Below are 19,763 nucleotides of genomic sequence, written 5' to 3'. Positions count from 1 at the left end.
AAAATAACATGTCATTGTATCTCCAAACCAAGAGCTAATCAGTTAATTTTATAGTGATTTTTGAATTCAGCAGATAAAAATACATAAGAATAAGCTATTTTTGATCCTGTAACGTTTTCATTGTTGGACAGTGACAAGTTAGTTTATATTGCTTAGTTTTATGCTAGAAGAATTTTGTCAACTTTTCATACAAATTCATAAAAGGATTCTTCAGGAGAGCTTTATACTCTCCTGAAGTGCTCATCATACTGAAATTCCTTATTTTTGTAGCAATTATTCATATGTTTATTAGATGCACTAATGCAATACTAGATAAACAGACTTAAAAAGATACTCACTGTAAATTAATTGGTTGGTGTTTTTAACTATAAAATTATATTTGTATGATAAACAATTAAAAATTACTTACAGAATTTAGTGCATCTTTGTAGATATCGTATAAAACCATTTCCTGTAATGATACTGGTAATTTTTTTATCAGTTCTGCATGTAAAATTCCTTCTTCTTCTTGCCAGAATCTGTCATAAAATATTTTTATCGATTCAGTAGTTTTTTGGGAAGGAAAGTAATCATATTCCTGATTAGAAAAAAATAAAAAGACAACACTTAAGATCTCATTCCTTCTAACAAAAAATGCCTAAATTTAATAATAAATTACTTAAACATGCTGAATCACATTATAATTGCAAAATTTAGCCAATTTTATTGGAATTTATTCACCTTTATACTACTTTGAATCTGTACAGATTTAGAAACACAGTGCAAGAATGAAAAAATTAATATTTAAGCTTATATTAAGATGAGGTATACAAATATTCATAATTCTACAATCACAAACAAATGGTAGCACACTTGATTAGCAGTTAAATAAGGTATAAGAAGAAAACATGAATGTTTACAAAAATATCACTTAAAAAATGTCATTTCTACACTTCAATCTTCAATATTAGTAAATTCATCTCTCAAGATTAGAAAAGAAAGTACGCGAAGAATGTTTTGTTTGAAACTTGAGAATTATTAGGCAGTATTGTTAAAATTATTTTAGAAAAATAAAATAAAATAAATTTTTTCAAAAGAATTTAAAAAAACAACTTACCAGCTTGTAAGATCTACTGCAAAATAACTAACCAACCTCCAACTTCTTAAACATAAAAACAAAAAAACTGATTGATTAAAAATTGACTTAGAAGAAATGTATTGACATCTCAGAAGAAATGATAAGAATTAATAAAGATTGTTGGTCAATTGTTAATGCTTTAATTATAAAATCAATTTGCAGCATTATCTACTGAATTTATTAAAATGGTCAATGATAGAAATCTTCTAAATTTTATTAAAGGGTGATGTAAGTTGATGCTTCATGATGACCCAACATCAAAATGAAAGTGCAATTTGACTGAATCCAAAGAAAGCAAAAGATCAGAAATTAAGACTACAAAGGCAAAGCAATCTGCAGTTTTTAATGCCAAAGACATTATCTCATTATGAATTTTTGCAGGAAATTGGACTGTAAAACAGTAAATTTTATTAAGGCATTATTATGTGCCTGAGTTTATAGAAAATGGACCAGATTTCTTCTCCATGACAATCCATCAGCAATTCTTCAATTGTTTCTTCATTTTTGATAAAATATGGTGTTTCTATTACTCCATCCATCTATTTGCCAAGTTTAGCACCTGCCAACCTTTTTTATGACCAAAATAAAAATGGGGATGAAAGATGAGGATGAATCAAAGGAGATTCCAAGAAAGCATTTTCTCAGGCATTTAAAACAACATATGAGAGATATAAATAATGTACAGGAGCAGGCAGACGCTATATTGAATGAAGCTAATAGTAAATATTTTTGATTTACAATGACTACTTTTAATAGGTTGAGTCTGGGAACTTAATTGTTAAATGTGTATGAAACATTTATCAAACTATGAAAAACTAACCCTTTAAAATCTTAATTGGGTTTCTAAGCAAACCTTTTAAACCTTAGTTTAAGTGAACCTTAGGTTTTATGCTAGAAGAATTTTGTCTTCAACTTTTCACACAAATTCATAGAAGAATTATATTAGCTTTATACTCTCCTGAAATGCTCATTGTACTGAAATTCTTTATTTTTGTAGATTAGATTCATGTTGATTAGATGAAATGATGCAATACTAGAAAAATTAACCCTGATGTATGTGTATGAAAAACTAACCCTTTAAAATCTTAACCCTTTAAAGTTTAATCTTAATTAAACCCTTAAATCTAAGCAAAATCCTTTCTTAAACCCTACACAGTTAAAAAAATATATAAATAAAAATGAAAATCTATTTAGAAAAGGGATAAAAATATTAAACCAAACATGCATTTTGATTTTAAAACATTCATCATAAGTAGATATGGGGAAATTAATAAAGATAAGTGTAAAAAAAACTTAAAAAGTAAAAATATATTAAGTAATTAACAACAAAAATGATTGTACTGATTATAGATAAGTATAAGATGAATTAAACACTAAATACTTACAAATGCTTGATGAATAAGTGATCGTCTTTGCTTGTAATCAGAATAATATTTATATTTAAGGGTAAGAAAAGTGGTAAATGCAGCAAGAAATAAACCAGTAACAGTAATATAACCTAACACCATAATACATAAGGACATAGCTTTTTCGAGATCACTTACACCAACTATATCACCAAAACTGAAAAATGTAAAACTTAAATACAGTTCTGTTAAAGCTTAAATTTATTTTGAAATATTAAACCAACAGCTAAACTCCAACTAATGTTTTAAAAGTAAAGTAAGTTACAACTTAAACCTATATATGACTAATTTATAAGCCTTATAATTTTTACCAGAATATACTATTTAATAAATAAGAAAGAAAAAACAACTCACCCAATGGTAGTAAAAGTATTAGTCACAAAATACACACTAACAATATACCACTGCCAGATATCATCTGAAATTATTTTTGATTTACTAACAAGCATTTTCCAACTTAATTTATCATGTTTTTCTTCAGTGATCATAATATAGTACCACATGCAAGAAAATGAATGAACAATAATTACGCTACAAATAAAATATTTTGATAGCAGAGCAACTAATGACGATTGCCCAACACGATTTGATGTTTCCACTGAAACAAAGAATTAAATTTTATAATAAATTCTGAATATATAAAATTTATGTTTTAACCTGAATTATAATTATTCAAATTGAAGTGTGAATGCAAGTATAAACAATTCCACATATATTTAAAGAAAGCCTAAATAGTAAAAAAAGAAAGGAATTTATAAAGAAAGGCCTAGACAAGAGAGTTTTTTTTACTTAATATTTGTAGTTCAGCATGTTCCCTGTTGAACCTTGATCTAGGCTAGGCTAGTCTTTTGTTTTTTCCTCTGCAATCTTAAATCATTTCAGTTTTTAAGATTTAAAAGGCATATGTATAGAAGTTCCCTAAAATAAAACTTCACACCAAAAGCAATTTTTTTTTTTTTTAAATTCATCACTATAAGATGATAGGTTATTACATTTGAGAAATACAAGCGACAGAATACTAAAAGTTTCAAACTATAAGAATCACTCAAAAAATTTTTAATAAAAAGTTAAAATTTATTTTTAAAATGTATTACATAAAACAGCAAAGTATTAAAGCAAGGGCAGACATTAAAATATAATGAAAATATTGAAATATTGAAAATAAAAATGAAAATATTAAAAACCACACGACATATGTACAAACAAATCTACAAAAGTATGTTTTTACATATGTAAAAACAAATTTCTATCTACATGGCGCAGTGGTAGCAACTTGGCCTTTCATCTGGAGGTCCTGGGTTTGAATCCCGGTCAGGCATGGCATTTTTCATACCCTACAAAATTCGATTTCGATATCTCATGCACAAGCTTTAAGTTTATGTAGTGATATCATCAAGCAAAAAAAAAAGATAAGCAAGCCAAAAAAAGACAAGCAAGCAAAAAAAAAAGAAAAGCAAGGCAACAAAAAAAAGATATGTACAGGAATAATTAAAGTAAAACTAATCAAAGATTTCAGATATCTAGGTGAATTCATATAGAAAAATTCATCAAAAAATTAGCAAGATACTTTCAAAGAAAAAGGTTAAGGAATATTTAATAAATCAACATAATAAAAAATGCTCACAAAAAAAAACTGAAAAAATCTAAAAAATATAGACAAAATAACAGAGATAATGAAAAGGGAACACAGTGTTCTTAGGTCACTTTGTCAGAACGAGTAAAAACAGATTAAGTAAGTAAATCTTTGATTTTTTTCTATAATAGGAAAACAAACTGGATTAAAGAAGTCAAAAAATACTTTAAATTTAAAAATATTACAGAAAAAGGTATTAAAAATGGAGACACTTTTAAAACCAAAACAAAATCCAAAAGGTCATCTTAACAAGATCATAAAGCTGTCAAAATAAAAAAGAAACAAAAGCAGAATTTTAGTACAGACTAGACTCAAATAAAGTTCACGTTGTAAAGAGAAACCATTCATATATTTTAGAAGCCATTTGATTTGGCTTTCATTAGTGAACTACTAGTTAAATTTTATTTTAACAAAATAAGCAATACCTTGAGTAGGAACTACAAAAACAGTAAAACAAGCAGTTTAAAAAAAAGTATAAAACAAGCAGTTGAGTGGGGGTTAGTCCCCCATTATTAGTAGCGAATATTTTTCTACAGTTTCTTTAACTTAACTTTTGGATTCATTTATCCTCTTATTATTAAGAATTTATACACACATCTGTTTTTAGAACTAATTACATATTTCTATTAAACATCTAAAAATGAATATATTAATAAAAAAATAAAATATTCATTAAATTAATTGATAACTTAATAAAACTGTATTTATATCATATAAAATTAAATTATAAAAAATGCAATAACTGAAATAATTCCCAATATTTCTTTCTCAACACTAATTAAATTTTCCTTTTCTAGATTTACTCAACTACAAAATTTCACTTATTATAGTTGAGAACATTGTTTATGTATTAAACATCATACACATTTGTATATACTTTTATCTGACACCTTCCTCTTTTTCATCAAATCAAAGGATTGCACTTCCAAATAAATATTCAGCCATTTTGCGAACAATATCACTCAGCTGAAATGATGTTGAGTATAAACAATTACATTTTTTGTCATAGAATATTTACACGTTAGTTTTTTCATCACACAATGCGTGAACTGTTATGTTGTATTTGGCATATATTGAAAAAAAGTGCTTCAGCCTTTGAAAGATAAAGATTTTCTATTAACTGTCAATTCAGTAACATTATACTTGTTTTTAAGTTTTTGATAAATTTTCTAAAGAATGATCTAAATGCAAGCAGTTTTGTCAGTTCATGTCTGCTCCTCTCAATTTTTACCAGATTTGATACAATAATAAAAATCTCATATGAACAATTCTGTCAGATCCTTCAGTCATGATGATTTTACATTATTTGTATGATTCACAAATGAGATTTTTTTATGAAAATCTGTTTTCAACAATTTTTTTCTCATAAAGCCCTAACAGTATTGTTATCACTAAATGGGTGTTTTTATTTTCATCCTCTTTTTGTTCAGGATAGCTCTCATAATTTCAATATTTTTTAAAGGATTAAAACAAAAATTCATTTGAGAAAAGCATTATCTAAATTTGATTCAGATTAACTTCCAAGCATTAAGATTTAATCTAAATTAATGTAAAAATTCTCAGTTGAAATACACTTATCAAGGACAGTTATTACATGTATAAATAATTAATTAAAGAGAGTTTAGATTTACACTTACAGTAGCAATAAAACATCTTCCAAATTCTTAAAGGATTAATAACCATAAATAATTTTGGAGATGAAGTTGTTGTTATACTTATTGCATTTAAAATTAGCATAACAATTTCAACAAATATTTCAAGAGATGGACGTGCCTTATATTCCCTTTTGTTGGCATACTGTGGATTACTTTTATGCACACAACCTGCAATTACATCAATAGCAAGTAAAAGTCCACTCGGTGCTACAATGTACGTCCTGTACTTTAATTCCTCAAAAAATAAATCGTAAGTTGATCCGATATATGCAATAGCTATTGTAGATACTAATAAAACAATAAATCTTAAGTTAAAAGGTAAATATATAAATGCATCTAATAAGTAACCCATTCTGTTTTTTTTTTTTTTTTAATAAGTTTTGAATTCAAAACAGAAAACCTCTAATAAACTTGAAAACAATATAAAAATATCATAACATATGACAATAATATTTCACTTATGTAAGCATCATTTTATTTCGTCTTCTCCAACACAAATTCAGTAAGATATATTTATAAAGAATAAGAAAGTAATTCATTTTATACTAGTAACTGTTTTTTTATCTTTATGAAAAAACTATATAATTATTTTCTTAATAATATTTTTAATCAATTTCAAAAGAAAGAGGAGGTTCTCAATTTAATGTTACATTTTTTCTATGTTTTATATTCAAGTCTTACTTTTTACAAAATGGCTGATTTTAATAATTTTACTACTTTATACATGAACTTTCTCTAGTGGTCCTGCTATAATTTTTCTAGCTAATACATATGGAAGTGAAAAATATAATTTTCAAGGTAGATATTTTAAAAATATTTTCACTTTTCATGTATACTCCTTAATATTGGATTGTTATAGTGCAGTACATAACTTTAATTCTAACATGTGATTTTTTTTTACTCAAAATATAAAGAAATTAGTAGAAAACTTAGTATAAAAAAATGCATTTTAATAGTGTATGATTTTCAATTAGTTATCAAAAAGAACAGAACATGTCATACACCATTTTAAATTATTTGTCCTAATTAACACTGCAGCGGTCGCACAGTTTTGTCAAACTCAGTTGGTTGCGTGGAGGAATATTGTCCTTTATTCGTTTTTATTTATCTTTGTGACAAATGAGTGTTGAAACTTTCTTTATAGTATTCTAGAACAGGGATTACTAAATAAACCTTTTAAACAAATGAATACAATAATTATAAAGTTTATTTATACGAAAAAAAATATATTTTAAAATCATTACTGAAGCCATGTCAATGGCCACTTTCTGGAATTCCATGCCACATCATATTGCCGACACATTTTAAGTTATGTCAACACCATAATTTGTCATATGTAGTGATTATGATGGGGTTTCTGTCATCACCTGTTGTTTTATCAATAGCCCTGGTGTTGTGAATTGTTGACATATAAAGAACAGCTTTGTTCTTAAATTTTTCTTGGAACCCATACTTACTGCTTTTTACAACAGGTCTGGTAGAATATCAGGCAAGAAGTTGGCTGGTATTTCTGGTTTGTTTTTTTAATGTTGACAAAACTATGAGAGATTCAAGTGCAAGAGCCAAAGGTACTGAAGAAAACCAGTTATCACAGGTTATTTTCTATTTGACCCAGCTACTGGCTACAAATCCTTTATAGCATTAGTTACCTTGAAAGGGCCATCTGGCTGATTCCCCAAGTAAACTTCCAGGTTAGTTGCATGAAAGTTTGATGAAACCACAGTAAATATTTTTATGCCATATTTACTGGGCAATTTCTCCTAAAAGCAATTAGCTACTCATCGATGACAAGATAATCAGAAGGATTGAACGCTCTTTGGCTGTAGAGACTAATTTCTCAAAAATTTCCCTCATTGGGGCTAGTTTGTCTAATGCCATGGCGTTGTTTCCTGGTTCTTGTCATCAATATGTAAACAACAGCATCAGAAAGTGAAAGCTATGTTCACTCATTGTAACAAATACTGTTTCCACACCAGTTCCTCTGCTACTGTCTCACATTTCAAAAACATTTCTCCTGCCAGATTTAAGTACTCCAGCCAAGAAAGGTATCCCAAATGAAGCATTTATTTCAGTTACGCTTGTATTTTCAGCATCTCTACCCCTTTGATATTTTGTTATTTTTTCAATAAAAATATTTGTGAACTGAACAATTTTGAGAATAATTTCTTCATCCAAAAGGCAATCTAAAAATTGAATTTCAGTAGAAGCATTTTTTGCATTACCTTAGTTCCAGGGCGATGTATAACTGGGATGATGTTCTGTCATGGAATATGTAATATCCGTGCTTGTTATGGTTCCAAGTACAAACGAGTTTTCTTACGAAGAACTCCGGGTTATAAAAACTGGGACCATAGGATTTTCTGGCAATTTTATGTTCTCTCCTAAATCAAGTTTATTTTTCAATCCATTTTTTGGATGTTTTCTTCTACGTCAGGGTCAGGATCATGTTCACTAATTTTTGTGCCAACTCACAAACTTTCTACAAAATCTTCTTCTTTTTCACATCTGAACCTTCATCACCCACAATACTTTCATAATTCTCCTCAGTTTCATTAAGCCACTATTAACTGTTCTTGATGTCTTTCTGACATATTTACAGTATTATATAGTTCAAAAAATTTAAAATGGAATAATTAAGAATATATTACCAGCAACTTCACTCAAACAACAAAAATACTGGGACGAAAATAATGACATGGAGTACAATAGTCCTCCAACTGACACTACTTTCATACAAAATTCACCGATAAAAACAATGTTACTGCTCGAATGCAAAAGCTCTACTTATTATTTTTATGAGAAGGTATATGGCTGCTCAAGGCCATTAATCTTGTCAACCACGATCAGCACTAGAATAAAATTACTCAGAGGACAACTGTCCTCCGCGCTACCACTGGAATGTTAAACAAATCTCTGGCCAAATAATTATGTACAGCTAAAACCTACATTTTGAAAGCCACTTCTACATCCAAAATTTATGAAATAAACCATTAATAAATATTTAAGAAGTAGCTTTAATCTAAATAAATTTTTAAATATACATGTTTACAAATAGGATGAATAGTATGAACTTACAAAATAATAACACCTTTCAGGCCAACAAAAAAATTTTACAGCCCTAAATATGATGCAGAGGTTTCTTATGAAACTTCTTTGATATTTTGCATGTGATTAAATTATGCAATAAAACAGGCCAGCAAACTAGAAATGAAATATAATTAATTATTTATAAAGATTAATTTTTCCTGTCATCTTTGTTTTTTATCTACATTTAAACTTTTCCAGATATCTTAATATAGTTAAGCAAAATTAATTAGGGAAAAAATATTTGTTGACTTCCTAATCTAAATTTCTACACATGTTTTGAAGCAAAACTCGGAAAAAGTAAAACATTATGTGGAAAAATTAATTTTTATAAGTGATAAAATCATTATGTAAAAAAAAAAAAAAAAACATAAAATTTTACAATTGTTACTTACATCTAATCAAGCTGAAAGGAAAAGCAAAGCAACAAAATTGTAATAAATCCAGGCCAACCATGAAAAAGATCATATATTTCCCAATTGCTGACCAGTAATTTTCTGATCACAATGCAAATATAGAGGACAATATGAGAGAAGAGAATACAACTGCCAGGAGATGGGAGTAAGAGAAATGGTAGAAGAATGAAAAAAGTATATTGAAGAGATCTTATGATTATTAATCACCAACATACATACATACAATATATTCACCAACATACATATGAAACCTCCAAAATCTCATGTGTTTCTAGCAAGATAATTTTTATTTGTGATTACTGTATAGTTATTATTCAGTAAACATAAATGTTTTACTTTTAATTATAATATTTTATTTTAAACTAGTGTTCTTGTGATTTTTTAGCACATAAATTACCACAATTATTTTTTTAAATTCCAATCAAAAAATTTTAACGCAGTTTTCCTTGAACTTTTAAATACAAAAAAAAAGTCATATCATTGTCAGATTACTTGGTGCACATAGTATGAACCCTGGTAGACCTCAATTTAGAAAATTATGTAAGAATGGTCATTCATTCTTAAAAAATAACATTTACCATATCAGACAGTGGAACTGTTTTCGTATAACTCAACATTAATACTTCAGCTAACTATGCTAATGTTGCCATTTTTAATAAATTGCATAATTATTTGAAAAATCTTCCCACAAATTTTAAACAACATATTATTCTGTTGGTGAGTTTTTAAATAATGCTAATTAAAAACAAAAAAAAAAAATGATTTATCATCATCCCATTCAATATTTCCAGTAAGTTTTTATATTTAAATAGCAATTTTTTATAGTAATTTTTTATATTTAATGGATTTACCTTAACGTTATTTCATGTGTTTGTATTTAAATAATTAATATAGATTTTATATAATATAAATTAATTAATAAATAATTAATCTGTTTTTATACTCATATTTATAACCTATACTGACATGATTTATACAGAGTGTTTCTAAAATGGTGGGCTGGCTATACTTTTTTTGGATTCTACTTTTATTACTAAACAAAAAATATTAAAAAAACAAAAAATAGGAAAAATAGCAATTTCTCATTCGTTCTCCCCCTTTGTTATTTTTATGTAATAATTTAAAATTAGCAAATCAAAAAATTAAAATTAAAAATTTTAATGTGTTATTAGAGAAAAAAAAATAAAAGTTTAACTAATAATGAGAGAAAACCTCAAAAGCGCTATTAAAAAATAATAAGCCTAAGATAACATTATTAAAATCTGTACTCTTGGTAGTAAACGATTTTTATATTTCTGACTTTGATATATATATATATATATATATATATATATATATATCACACACACACACACTCAAATATTATATTTGCCTATAATAATGCAAATTCCTTTATACTGACAATTATTCTTCTACGGAAAAAAAGCAGCTGTTTTTAACACTTTCTGATAATCCATTTTAACATTTCTATTAAAACGAATGATAAAATGATTGTGCTTCTTGATGGTTACTAGTCATCTCATTTCTTCTGTCATATAATCAATATAAATGTCAGTGGAATGGAATTAGGACTAAGAGATCCATTACAAATAAAATGATAAAAAAAGCATATTTTATAATGAAAATTTTGCCATATTTAGTTAAAAAATGCGTTAAACAATATGCGATATGAAATGTAAACAGTTCCATGCGTATTTATTATCATTAAAACATGTTATATTATCCTTTTTAGTCATGATGACGCTAATACAGATAAGGATTGCTCAGGCATTGTGCCATTACAATAAAAAATTTGCAAATAGTATATATTTAGGATAATTAGTGTAACATTTTTACTGTAAGTTTAGTTTGTAAATATATAAAAGTGCATATAATATTTTTGTGTGTTAATGGAATATAAATGTGCGAAAAGTTGAAAAAGAATTCAGTTATTATATTATTTAAATCTCTATAATCAGGTAACTCTACATTCTTTGTGTCGCAATGAGGCTTAAGTTTGTAAAAATTAATTGGCAGTATCATACTTATGCATTACAAAAAAAATATGTTAAAATTACAACAATAACTTTATTAACTATCTATTTCTAACCGAGTAGAATGTTTTTATTGTGAATAGTTTTCATATAAAAACATCCAGTAAGACATTCATGGTGAATGCTACTTCAAAGTCTCAGCTATATGTGTGACTGAATATATTAAATAATATTACAGTAAAAAAATAAATAGACCTTACTGAAAATAGTAAATTATCTTTATTTGTCACAATTCTTTGAAGTAAAATTAGGTGCTGCACATGAGCTAAGTTATTTGTTAAAATATAAGTATGCATTCAAACTACTAAATTTTATCTAACATATAATAAAACAATTTAAAATTTATATTTAATAAATAAATTTTATATCAGCTAAAGCTTGATGAATTAATTAAAAAACATGCACATTCTGAACAAAATCAAGAATAACATATTTAAATACACAATAATATGCCTACACCAGCCAGTGTCCATTTAGCAGGCTTTTCTCTTGTTTTTAAATTAAATGTCCAAACATACGTAGGACCACGCTGACGTGTTTTATAAACAGGACATTCATACACATTTCTCGTTTCTTGCTTATCTTGTGTGACCGCTTTAATAAATACGACAGGCATCATAGGAAACAATTCTTTTAATTTTGAATCAGCAAGTGCACCAATTTGCATATCCCATCTGGCTCCTTCAAGATACAAACTATTTATATAAGCTCCTTCTCGTGGAGGTGCTCTGTCAAGTTAGAAACAAAGTTAATAGTTAATAAAAGAAAATGATATAACATTGTATATAACAATGTACATTCTTGTGTACACACAGAGAAAGAGAAAGAGAGAGAGAGAGAGAGAGAGAGAGAGAAAGTATTAATATTTTGTATTTTCCATTCTTTAATAAGAGTTAGGTAATTACTAATTTGGCATAATAATAAATTATTATGTTGGCAGTACAAATAATAACATCATGTGACTGCCATGCACTTATTTCCTCTCAAGACATAATTGAAGTGCAAAATACATCATTGACCAGTAAAAAATTATCAACTTTTACTTTACTTCATAAACTGTGATCAGAGACATTAACATTAATTACATAAATTTACAAATTGTATGGTCAAACTATGAAAAAAAAACCACAATCTACTGTGGTTTTTTAAGTCATTAAACATTTTATCATACATTAGATGGAAATCTGTCGAGAAAAAAGACATCAACAATGCTGATGTCTTATATCAAAAAGTGCTCCTACCATTGTTGTTTCTATCTCATAAATATAAATATTTTTTTGAAGTTATTAAGTATAGCAAGAGATTAGACAAGATAAATTTTTTATTCAACCCACAGATAAAATACGACTTCTTTGGTTGAGAACTGCTATAATTTTATCATACACAGGAATTTTATTTGGACAAGATAGAAAATTATATTCTAAGTTTCTTGATCCATACGTATTATCCACCATGAAATCATTCTGGAAAGCTAAACAATAAATCTCCTTCTATGAATCATGAGACCTTGCCGTTGGTGAGGGAGCTTGAGTGCTCAGTGATATAGAGTAGCTGGACCAAAGGTGCAACCATATTGGAGAGGTATTTGTTGAGAGCCAGACTAAGGAATGATTCCTGAAAGAGGGCAGCAGCTCTTTCAGTAGTTGTTAAGGGCGTAGGTCAGGACGACTTAAACGGCCATATCAACATCACTCAATCCTCTGAGTACTGCGCAGCTGAAAGCTATGGAAAACTACAGCTGCTTTCATTCCAAGAAAATGTAGCTCTCAGCAATGATGGAGGCGCCTACCTTGGTAAAATATTCCAGAGGTAAACTATCCCCTGTTCGAATCTCCGGGTAGGGACTACTAAGGAAGGGAAGGGGTTACCAGAAAATTAAAAAATAACAATCTACAAGTCGGGGCGTGGAATGTTAGCAGTCTAAAAAGGTTGGTAGATTAGAAAATTTAAAGAGGGAAATGGATAGAATAAATGAAGATGTAGTAGGAATTAGCGAGGTTCGGTGGGAAGAGGAAAACTACTTTTGGTCAGGTGATTTTAGAATAATTAACTAGCTTCAAATAATGGGCAGGCAGGAGTAGGTTTCATAATGAACAAGAAGATAGGGAAGAGAGTAGAGTATTTCAAAATGCATAGCGAATTACTTAGCGAATTTTTGTATGCATACTTAGCGAATTTAATAATTTGCATAGCGAATTTTTTTTTTTAAACAAAAAAAAAAAAGAATTATACTAATAAGGATAAAATCGAAACATAAATCGACAATGATTGTTAACATCTATATGCCTACAAGCGCCCATGATGACGATGAGGTAGAGTCTGTACATGAAGAGATTGACAAAGTAATTAAACACATAAAAGGAGATGAAAATTTAATAATAGCTGGAGATTGGAATGCAAGCATTGGAAAAGGCAAAGAAGGAAATGCAGTGGGTGAAAATGGGCTGGGCAAAAGGAATGAAAGAGGGAACCGACTTATAGAGTTTTGCATGAAGTACAATTTAGTAATTGCCAACACCCAGTTTAAGAATCATAATAGAAGAATATATACATGGAAAAAGCCAGGCGATACTGTAAGTTATCAGATAGATTACATCATGGTTAAGCAAAGATTTTGAGATCAACTCGTCGACTGCAAAACTTTACCATGGAGCAGATATTGATAGCAACCATAATTTAGTAATAATGAAATGTAGATTGGGGTTTAAAAACCTGAAAAAAAGGTGTCAGATAAATCGGTGGAATTTAGAGAAGCTTAATGAAGAGGAGGTAAAGAAGAATTTTGAGGAAGATATCGCAAGAGGTCTGAGTAAAAGTAAAAAATGTAGAAGAATGGGAGAATGTTAAAAAGGAAATTCTTAAATCAGCAGAAGCAAACTTAGGCGGAACAAAGAGAACTGGTAGAAAACCTTGGATTTCAGATGATATATTGCAGATGATGGATGAACATAGAAAATATAAGAATGCTAGTGATGAAGAAAGTAAAAGGAACTACAGACTATTAAGAAATACTATAAACAGGAAGTTCAAACTAGCGAAAGAAGAGTGGATTAAAGAAAAGTGATCAGAAGTGGAAAGAGAAATGAACATTGATAGACAGAGCATACAGAAAATTTTGGGGTACATAAATTAAAATCTAATAATGTGTTAAACAAAGATGGTATACAGATTTATAATACAAAGTCAATAGGTGGTTGGAATATATTAGGAAATGAATTAGAAAATGGTATTATAGAGGAAGTTGAAGAGGATGAAAGGGGAGAAACAATACTGAGATCTGAATTTATGAGAGCATTAAAAGATTTGAATGGCAGACTGAATACCTGTGGAATTACTGCGCAGTGCAGGTGAGGAAGCGATTGATAGATTATACAAACTGGTGTGTAATATTTATGAAAAAGGGGAAGTTTCGTCAAACTTCAAAAAGAGTGTTATAGTCATGATGCCAAAGAAACCAGGAGCAGATAAATGTGAAGAATACAGAACAATTAGCTTAACTAGCCGTACATCAAAAATCTTAACTAGAATTCTGTACGGAAGAATTGAGAGGAGAGTGGAAGAAGTGTTAGGAAGACCAGTTTGGTTTCAGAAAAAGTATAGAGACAAGGGAAGCAATTTTAGGCCTCAGATTAATAGTAGAAGGAAGATCAAAGAAAAACAAACAAACATACTTGGCATTTATAGACCTAGAAAACGCATTCGATAACGTAGACTGGAATAAAATGTTCAGCATTTTTAAAAAATTAGGGTTTAAATACAGAGATAGAAGAGAAAGAATAATGGAAGAACATAAGAAAGAAGTCGTAATAAGAAAGGGAGTCCGACAAGGATGTTCCCTATCCCTGTTACTTTTTAATCTTTACATAGAACTAGGAATTAATGATGTTAAAGAACTATTTAGATCCAGAGTAATAGTACAAAGTGAAAAGATAAAGATGCTACAATTTGCTAATGATATAGTAATTCTAGCTGAGAGTAAAAAGGATTTAGAAGAAACATTGAACGGCATGGATGAAATTCTACGCAAGAAATACCACATGAAAAAAACAAGAACAATGAAATGAAATGTAGTAGAAATAATAAAGTTGGACCACTGAATGGACCTTGAATTTTGTTATTTGGGAAGTAGAATTACTAAAGATGGATGAAGCAGGAATGACATAAAATGCCGAATATCACTGGCGAAATGAGCTTTCAGTCAGAAATATAATTTGTTTACATCAAAAATTAATTTAAATATCAGGAAAAGATATTTGAAAGTAGATGTTTGGAGTGTCACTTTATATGGAAGTGAAACTTGGACGATCAGAGTACCTGAGAAGAAAAGATTAGAAGCTTTTGAAATGTGGTGGTATAGGAGAATGTTAAAAATCAGGTGGGTGAATAAAGTGACAAATGAATAGGTGTCCAATCGATGAAGAAAGAAGCATTTGGAAAAATATAGTTAAAAGAAGAGACAGACTTAAGAGGTGTTGCGGCAAATCGATGAAGAAAGAAACATTTGAAAAAATATAGTTAAAAGAAGAGACAGACTTATAGGTTACATATTAAGGCATCCTGGAATAGTCACTTTTATATTAGAGGGTCAGGTAGAAGGAAAAAATTGTGTAGGGAGGCAACCTTTGTAATATGTAAAACAAATTGTTAGGGACGTGAAATGCAGGGGGAATACCGAAATTAAACAACTAGCACTAGATAAGGAATCTTGGAGAGCTGCATCAAACCAGTCAAATGACTGAAGACAAAAAAAACAATAAATAAAGAAATTTACATCCAGTACCTTCATCATCAATGGGAAGATAATAAAGAAACATCCTGAAAACTGCAAAAAAAAAAATTTTATTTTAATAACACTATATTGATCTATGCTGGTCAGTAACTGTTGTGCATAAACGTCTAAGTACTTTTCCAAAGTGTGAATTGATTTTTTTACTTATTTTCTTGAAAGAGATTTAAATTTCTTGAGAAATGAGAGATACCTGAGCACACCAGCAATGTTATTACAATATAAGAAAGTAAACACCACAAGTATTTAATCATATTGAAATAGATTCGATTAACTCTTTTCAAAAGCTTTATTAATGTGGAGAAAAAGTCTATAGCTGCTGAAGAAAAATATTTTGAAAGCAATATCATAAAAAAAATACCAATTATTTTATCTCTATTCGCATAAAAACAATTTAAGAATAAATCATATTAGATTATGACTCACTACAATATTACACACAACTTTAATAAAACTGTTATGCCGCAAAATGTCTAGTTGAACAGGTAGATGTTTTTGCACTTCTGCAATTACATACATATATACACAGTTTTTGTTTAATTGAAACAAAACCACACTTACGTGAAATCTTCCCTTTGCTTCTTTGTAACATCACACTGTAAGCACATTTTATCTAATGGCCATTCATTTTTTCTTGCTGTACTTTGCATAATTGCAGTCAAAAATGACTGTGGGTTAAAAAATCCAGCAAGCCAAACAGAGGATGGTAACTAGAACAAGATAACAGAAAACTTTGGCAAAATATTCTAACAATTTATAATTTGAAATAAAAAATAATTCACCTTATTAAACAGATATAAATATTCAAATCTTACCCATCTCTGGGATCACAAAATCTTATTTTTTTTAAGTCTGATTATCATACCTTTATTTTGATTATCTCTGACTTTGTTGTGAGTGAATGTGTGGTGAGATTTTCATTTGTGTATGGTAGATAATTTCACTTAACAACATAAATCGTGACACTTAAGAATAATTAAAAATGGTAGTGGGTTAATGTAATGTAATGATAGTGGTGTTAATGTATAACAGGACTTTCATTCACAATTTTTTATTGAAAAAATTTAATTTTTTTTTTAGTTAATTCAACATGATTGGTATGTGATATGAAAAATACCATGCCTGACTGGGATTTATACCTGGCACCACCAGATGAAAGGCCAAGACACTACCGCTCTGCCATTGAGAAATTGGCATGGCATTTTTTCTTAAATATTTAAGAATTTATTGCATTTTTTCTTCCTACTAATAACATGTTGGTGGGGGGGAAACATTGTCTCAGTTTAGAATGACATTTTTAGGGGACAGGACATGTGCAATAGGGCTCAGACTAACATGTTTTTTTAAATGTGGTATATCCAGTTTTTACCTCAATAATTAACTGTTTATGAACAATGTTTTCCCTATTATTGTGATGTTAATTATAAATTGTTCAAAAACAAATTCAGATTGGTGATTTATAGCAATGATCAGTGATTTATGATTTATATGCTTCTCTCAGGTAGAAGGGAAAAATTGTGTAGGCAGGCCACGTTTGGAATATGTAAAACAAATTGTTAGGGATGTAGGATGTAGAGGGTATACTGAAATGAAAGGACTAGCACTAGATAGGAAATGTTGGAGAGCTGCATTCAAACCAGTCAAATGACTGAAGACGAAAAAAAAATGCTTCTCTCACATCATCAGTGATCTTTATAAAGCAGACTTAAGTCACAGCAACTTTGATCAGACATATCATAGGTGAAAATAAAGAGGAATACATCTAAATTCTCAAATAGGTAAGTTACACACATTATTTTGCATTGTGCCTTTTCCTTCAATGTTTTTAACGAGCCATATAGATTCGCTTCTCTACAGAAGGGAACCTTTATGGGCCATTATAAGAGTACTCATCGCTAAATATTTATGCTTTACATGTAGCATTACAGATAATATGACTGAAATTATGTTAGTACATAACTAATCACCTTTCTGAGAGAGGAGTAATGGTGAGGAGGATCATGTAATACTGATTCAGAACACTGCTAGTAAAAATACTGCTAATAAGAATACTTCAGCAGTGTTTGGAACAAACACAAAGAAGGATGAAATCTACAGACCCCGTAGGGAAAGATACCCACCATGTGACAGCTATGGTCGCCACATCACCCCCTCTGTACCTAGTCATTATGGGCTTTACTGGAGTTAATCTTCAAAACCTCAGTGAAAGGCATCTCTCAGCCTCGTTCTTGCCTCAGTCAGGATGCCTCCGATGTGAATACCACATGTGACACTCCCACTGGTGTTCTACAATTCCTAAAAAACGAACAAAACTAAAAAAAAACATCTTACGTTAGTCTCAAACAAGACTGAGTGAACAAAATACGAAAAGGAGCTGAAATCAATTACCTACCCAAAGGTAAAAGAAGTGAGTTCAACACACAATTACAATAAAACAAAACAACAACAAAAACCTACAATTACAAAACAAGAATGTGAGAAAGCCCAGCCCAGGCTGCACACCCTAAATACCCTCAGCAATTTTTTCTTAACTATTATCCATTCGGCCTGGTTTCAGATGAAACATACTGAACCGAAACCATAGGGAAAGAACCCATGTGAAGGTTTCGGTTGTCATGCCACCCCCCCCCCCACATACCTAGCCACTATGGGTTTTATCAGAGATCATCATCAGTACCTTGGCAATGACATCTTTAGTCAAGCTTCAGCCAGGATGCCAGCAATGCAAATACTAAAAGCAACATTTCCATCGATGTCCTACTAGCTAACAAAAACTCCAAACAAAACACATCTAGTCAAGTCTCAAACAAGACAATGACTTTCTAAGAATGAAGAAACTGAACTACCTACCCAGAAGGCAAAAATGAGCAAAAATACTAACAAAACAAAATAAAACAAACTAACAAAAAGTCCAAGCAGAACAACACACACCTTCAGCAATCTTTTCTTTTCTCAAATATGTAATAAACTTTCTATGATTAATCACTCAGCCTGGCTTTTCCAATTAACTAGCTGACAAATGGTACCCGTGCCTACCTAGCAAAGCCTACCTAAATGGTACCTAGCATACCAAGTCATACCTAGCATATTCATATATCGCATGATAAGCATCATCCAACAATCTGCACTGCGGTCACATACCAGAGTCTGCCAGGCTGAATTTCTGAAATCTATCCTGAAAAGCATCATGCCCAGAAAGAAACTGCATCACATACTTGTTCAGGTTTACCAAAAGGCGTCCTGTAAATCAACAACAATAGGGAAAAGATCATGCTATAATGCCCACACTCTTGTCTCATCCCATCTGGCCTGCCACAGGGCATCACCATCCTGTTCTATCTCCTTTATTTTTTCATACGCAATCAAGTCTTATCGGTTTCACACCTGCGATCATAAAGATCGCCTCCTGTGAAATTTTACGGTAACCACTCGTTACCATTAGCAATTATAAGGTGTTGAGCCCATAAAAAATATTCCAATAGCTTTTAAATTTTAGCCTATCTGCCTAAACAGGCACCACATATAGTATAATTGCCTTGCAGATGCCCTTATACTCATAGTCTTAAAATTAAGATCCCAATCAGGATTGACCACATAACAAATTCCAAAGAAGGCATTACAGGCCTTTCCTGC

General features: G+C 29.7%; 2 protein-coding genes across 2 annotated transcripts in view; both read right to left on the bottom strand.

Annotated features, from left to right (window-relative positions):
* LOC142326950 (uncharacterized) overlaps positions 1 to 6,163 on the bottom strand; it is a 127,752-nt gene extending 121,589 nt beyond the window's left edge. Inside the window, exons 1-4 of the mRNA XM_075369681.1 lie at positions 5,794 to 6,163; positions 2,878 to 3,121; positions 2,503 to 2,680; positions 410 to 577 (exon numbers count right to left, since the gene is read on the bottom strand). Of these exons, the coding sequence (XP_075225796.1) occupies positions 410 to 577; positions 2,503 to 2,680; positions 2,878 to 3,121; positions 5,794 to 6,163 (960 nt within the window). The remainder of the gene's footprint in view (positions 1 to 409; positions 578 to 2,502; positions 2,681 to 2,877; positions 3,122 to 5,793) is intronic.
* A 5,413-nt stretch (positions 6,164 to 11,576) lies between these two features.
* The window catches only part of LOC142326949 (dynein beta chain, ciliary-like), a 235,359-nt gene continuing 227,172 nt past the window's right edge, over positions 11,577 to 19,763 (bottom strand). The window contains exons 63-64 of the mRNA XM_075369680.1: positions 16,692 to 16,840; positions 11,577 to 12,072 (exon numbers count right to left, since the gene is read on the bottom strand). Coding sequence (XP_075225795.1) covers positions 11,778 to 12,072; positions 16,692 to 16,840 — 444 coding nt within the window. The 3' untranslated portion in view covers positions 11,577 to 11,777. The remainder of the gene's footprint in view (positions 12,073 to 16,691; positions 16,841 to 19,763) is intronic.

Source organism: Lycorma delicatula, chromosome 6, assembly GCF_047948215.1.
Source record: "Lycorma delicatula isolate Av1 chromosome 6, ASM4794821v1, whole genome shotgun sequence".
NCBI lineage: Eukaryota > Metazoa > Arthropoda > Insecta > Hemiptera > Fulgoridae > Lycorma > Lycorma delicatula.
This window is presented reverse-complemented; position numbering and strand designations above follow the sequence as displayed.